Source organism: Triturus cristatus, chromosome 1_2, assembly GCF_964204655.1.
Source record: "Triturus cristatus chromosome 1_2, aTriCri1.1, whole genome shotgun sequence".
Taxonomy (NCBI): domain Eukaryota; kingdom Metazoa; phylum Chordata; class Amphibia; order Caudata; family Salamandridae; genus Triturus; species Triturus cristatus.
The window spans coordinates 902,798,510-902,803,371 of NC_140580.1; the positions used below are offsets into that span (position 1 = coordinate 902,798,510).

At 38.6% G+C, this 4,862-nt stretch overlaps 1 protein-coding gene across 1 annotated transcript; it reads right to left on the bottom strand.

The window, feature by feature from the left end:
- Positions 1–593: 593 nt before the first annotated feature.
- On the bottom strand, positions 594–2,705 carry LOC146868278 (zinc finger MYM-type protein 1-like). The gene has a single exon (XM_085624105.1). The coding sequence runs from the start codon at positions 2,703–2,705 to the stop codon at positions 594–596; it is 2,112 nt and encodes a 703-aa protein (XP_085480231.1).
- Between the last annotated feature and the right edge of the window lie 2,157 nt (positions 2,706–4,862).

Genomic DNA, 4,862 nt, shown 5'->3' on the forward strand with positions numbered 1-4,862 from the left:
CGCATTGCACGCAGAAAACTGAGTTAAAGGGGAACATATTTACGAGGCAGCATTAAGCCAAAAAAAGTGGCTTAGTGCTGCCTCGTAAATAAAAATCTTGCACCACGGAACATCACAAAAAGAGACATTGCGGCAGCGCAAGGGGCCTCATAAATGAGGCCCGTAATATACAAAAGAAAAGTGAAATATAAAATGTAAACTTTAATTTGGCATTAACAAATAAATAAAACCACATCAAGTGGTTAACATGGTTGAGAAAATATTGTTAAATAAACACAAATATGTTAAAGTGGCAAAGCTTGGTTTCCACTCTTTATATTGGAACAATAATATTTAACGAGTAACAGTCATTTATAAAATGTAAACTTTTAAGCAGCATCGGCAAATAAAGACGACACACACAGAAAAATAACTATGCAAATCCAAAAGACGGAAAAATGAAAAGTGCTCAAATCTTTTTGAGGAATACAAAAAGCTTATAACAGCAACTGATTGCGATTTGTAAAGCACTAGGAAAATGCTGAAAATGTGTCATTGTGATGTAGCTGTATGAGTCAAACCCCTCCAAAAAGGTTATTGGGTGTCAACCATGTTCACTTTTTGTACAGAAATTTTGCACGGCGATCTTTAAGAGTGACAAACTTCTCTATAGTATGCTTATTAAATTCTGGAATGTCTCTGATAAGTTCCTGTTCCATAGACAACATGGCCAATGCATTCAGACGAGTCTCTATCATAGTGTTCCTTAAGAATGTTTTTATTCTCTTTAGAGTTGAAAAACACCTCTCGGCCTCTGTTGTGGTTATGGGTGTGGTGATCAGAATCTTCAACAGATTCATAGTCTCTGAAAATGGTTCTTGTAAATTGTTTTCAACAAATAAACCGAATAAGGGAATGGCACCACTAGCTCCTCGAAATTCATGCCTCCCATATATGATTGATAGTTCAGAGTTCAATTTTTCTTTGTTTAGCATGGGATATGCCTTTATAGTTTCATTGAGTATTTGATTTGGAAATGATTTGTCATATTTTTCAAAGTGGTCACTTTGGAGTAAAGTAGCACTGACAAGATGTTTGGTAAATTCAAAGCGTTCTTTGGTGTGGACAATGATAGTATCACAAACTTCTTTGGCAACTTGGACCAGGACCTTTATATCAGTTCTGTGGCTTGAAAACACAGATTCCACCGGCAATCTAGCATCAAGATTGTCAACAGATGCCCTTACATGGGTGATTTGGGTGACAAAATCTGTTGTTTTTGTTTGCACATATAAGGCATCTATGGCCTTCTTTTGTAGCTGGTTATACAAAATGTCCACATGGGGCATTATGTCATGAAATAAAAAAAGGAAGAAAAGAAACTCTCTGTCTTCCAATGTTCTGATGAATCCATGGGCCTCGCGTACAGCAACTGATTCAAAATGACCGCTACTTTCAATGGCCCTAAAGCATTTTTTCAAGTCTTCTCTGTACTCATAGATCATATTGACAGTGCGTATGTGGAAATTCCAGCGAGTTGTAGCCCCTCTTGGGAGTCTTCTAGAAACGATGTTTTGGAGAACTTCAGATCTTTTTGGAGATCGTGAGAAAAAAGCAGGAAAGCCACCGAGAATAGCAAAAAAAATGTTTACTTTTGAGATCCTTGATACTGCTTGCTCCATAATCAAATTAAGTTGATGAGCATAGCAATGCACATAATGTGCATTGGGGTAAACATCTCTAACTTTTTTCTGGACTCCCCCAGAGCCGCCACTCATCACACTAGCTCCATCATAGCTTTGAGCAATGACTTTTTTTTTGTCACTGGTCTCTGGGAAAATATTATTAAGTTCCTGAAACACAGTTGTGGCAATTGTATGATCAGATGAATCTTTTAGTTGATTAAAACAATAGAATCTCTCAACAACTTTATTGCTGGCATTAATGTAGCGGAAAACCAGTACGGACTGAGTCTGTGTGGATACATCAGTAGTATCATCTGCCTGAATAGCCACAAATTCAGAGCTTCGTAGCTGCTGTATTATGACGTCTCTTGTTACTTCCAACATACAGTCCAGGAGTTCGTTCTGGATGGTTTTGGAAGTGCCTTTAAAAACTGTTGCTGATTTTAAGTGAGTGTTCATTGCACTGTCTAAGCTGGCAACAAAATCAACTAGGCCTCTAAAGATTCCTTTATTTGGAGAGCCTTCCTGCTCATCGTGACCACGTAATGCCAGTTCAAAAGCACCACAAAAAAGCACACAGTCAATCAATTTAGATAAAATGTACCTGTTTTTATCAACTTCTAGGTTGTGATTCCTTATTCCAATGCGATAGCCGTCATCCAGCTGTGAAGCAATATTCATTCTTCCAAACATGGCAAGCTTTATTGAGCTATCTAGATGAGATTTACATGATTCGTGCTTCTTTATTTTTTCAGAGAGATGCTTCAAATCCGTAACTCCTGTTTTTGTCCATGGTACTTCACCACCAAACAGTAAGCAGGGAAAGCAGAACAGCAAATTTTTAGTAGTGCTAGCACTATGCCACATTTTCTTTGTATACCATGTAGTAGTGAATTTTCTAGTGTAATCTTTTCCACAATCTTTTGTGGACTGTTCAAGCTTGATTTCAGGCTTATCTGGTCCTAAAGTTTTGATCTGCATTTTCTCTTCTTCTTTCAGCCTAAAAAATGGTGTGAGGAGTAGCTGGTCAACTGTATTCATTTTGTATAACAGAAAATGATCTAGTGATCCAAGTGGTGTGATGGAGTAGGGCAGTGCTTTGAGTCTTTTAGTGATGCTGGCTGGCCTTTCTGCCAGTTACTGGGTCAATCGATGGCCCCTGTGACTAAGTAAAAAGTAGCTGTAAACTTGGACACTAGATTGGATGCATCATAATCACATGTCAAGCGCACCCACATATAATCATGTTTCATGCAAACACGTGTGTTAGAAATGTAAACCATGTTAATGAATTTACATGCCATATTTTAGCAATTATCTAGACGATGAACAAAATAACATAGGAAATAGACATGACGTCTGGAATTACTCATCTGAACAAACCTGTGTTACATTCATAATGTTTTAGTTGTGGTTTAAACTAATGCTTCATTTTAGTTTTATAATTTGCATTAGCAGAATTATAATGTAGTTGTGCTAAACTCAATTTATGCAACATGAATGCTTGAAATACATCCTTTTGTTGCCTCAAGTTGTAGGCCTGAAATACCAGTCCTTGGTAGTTCTCTTTCTGAATGAACGTTAAATTTCAGGTGCACTGTGATTTTGTACTATCTCATGTTTTCTTTGCAGGTGGAGAAGCTCTCTCGTAGGAATAGTAATGTTTTTGTTATAGCAGCTAGTCAAGGAAAGGAGAGGTTAGAATGCTGTAAGGTGATATGGGACAATACTCGGGAGTCAGTTTCGCACATAAAAAGGCATGGAAAACAAGGGCAAAATAAATGTTGCCAAAGAGCAACCTGGAGAACACCGTGGAAAAGTCCATCCTAGGCTGTGTGACCATCATTGGAGTACGTGAATGAAGGGAATTATGAGAAAGAGTTTTTTTTTCCTCTGTACCTTTATACCATTGTACTGAGGTTCATGTCCTACTGTTTTTGGCATTGTAATAAATCTAACTAACCTGTTCCAGTTGTCTGTGAGTTATTAAGTATTGAGGTGTGTTACCTTGAATCGGTTTGTTGACTCAATTGATTTTCTCCCCATCACACGTTCATGCTGCTTAAAAGATTTATCAGTTGGCATTTCTAGAAAGATCCAGTACAAATGGGCCCTGCCCTTTCATTACCATGAGGCTTACAGTATCTCTGCTAGATACAAATGATAGCCAGCAAGTAGTTAATATGAAGTAGGGAACAATGCAGCTAGAAATCCTGACTTGAAACAGCAGCGCCATAGACAGACCCAATCTCCAAGATCCAGCCCTCTCACATGGTGAAGACATTTTCTGAGTTGGCAGGTCTGAGTGACGTTCCACTTCATTGGTATGCATACTCTGTAAGGGTTATTGTTTCGGCATTGGAAGCGATTAACTGCAAGTGCGTGTGATGACAGCAATACATCTCACTCCTGAGTCAGGCCAGGCCCTGATAATGTTCTGTACTGGGAACCGAAGCACACGAGTACCATCCAACCCTCATATGTCCACTACACAGTTCCCAGGCATGCGGCGGGTATGACCGTTGGCCTTGCTTTTAATCTGTCACAAATCACTTCATCCTCTACCTCCCTCCCTTCTGTTGATTTACCCCCCACTGCTTTACCCTCCAATTTTGGTTGTTCCAAAAAACACATTAGGTCAATTGTCAAAGCAAATTATCCTATAAATAATCACAATAAGTTGCTAAACCTCTGTAAAGCAAGCTTGCTCACGGCTGCTTTCAATTAAAAAATAAAAGTAGCACCTCCTGTGTTTCTTGTGTGGGTTAAGCAGTTGGTTAGTGGTCAGGGTGAACCCAAAAAGGAATTCTGAGCTCTGTGTAGTGTGCTTTACTGAAAGACCCATGAATGAATGAGCACCTCAGACCCTTTTGACATACACAAAACACTTATTTATATAGTAAATATTCTGCAAATCGCCTAATGTTGATCACCAAAGAGGTCTTTCCTTGAGACCAGAAATAGGGAACAAGACCTTAAAAATAAATCTGTGTGTAGGTTGATTGATGGGGGATATTAGCAAGCCAAAGAATACATACCTCACACTAGAGTTGTTGTCACAGTAACTCAAATAACAACACTCCCACACACTCTGATGGATTTTCCAGCCAAACCTAGCTAAGGTACACACTTTGCTGCATATTAGATATGCAAATAAATATATGTATACATTTGGATTTGATCATATGTAAGCCACAC

What these genes read in the sequence shown, in the direction of transcription:
- LOC146868278 (XM_085624105.1), bottom strand. Translation starts at nt 2,705, where the DNA reads ATGAATACAGTTGACCAGCTACTCCTCACACCATTTTTTAGGCTGAAA.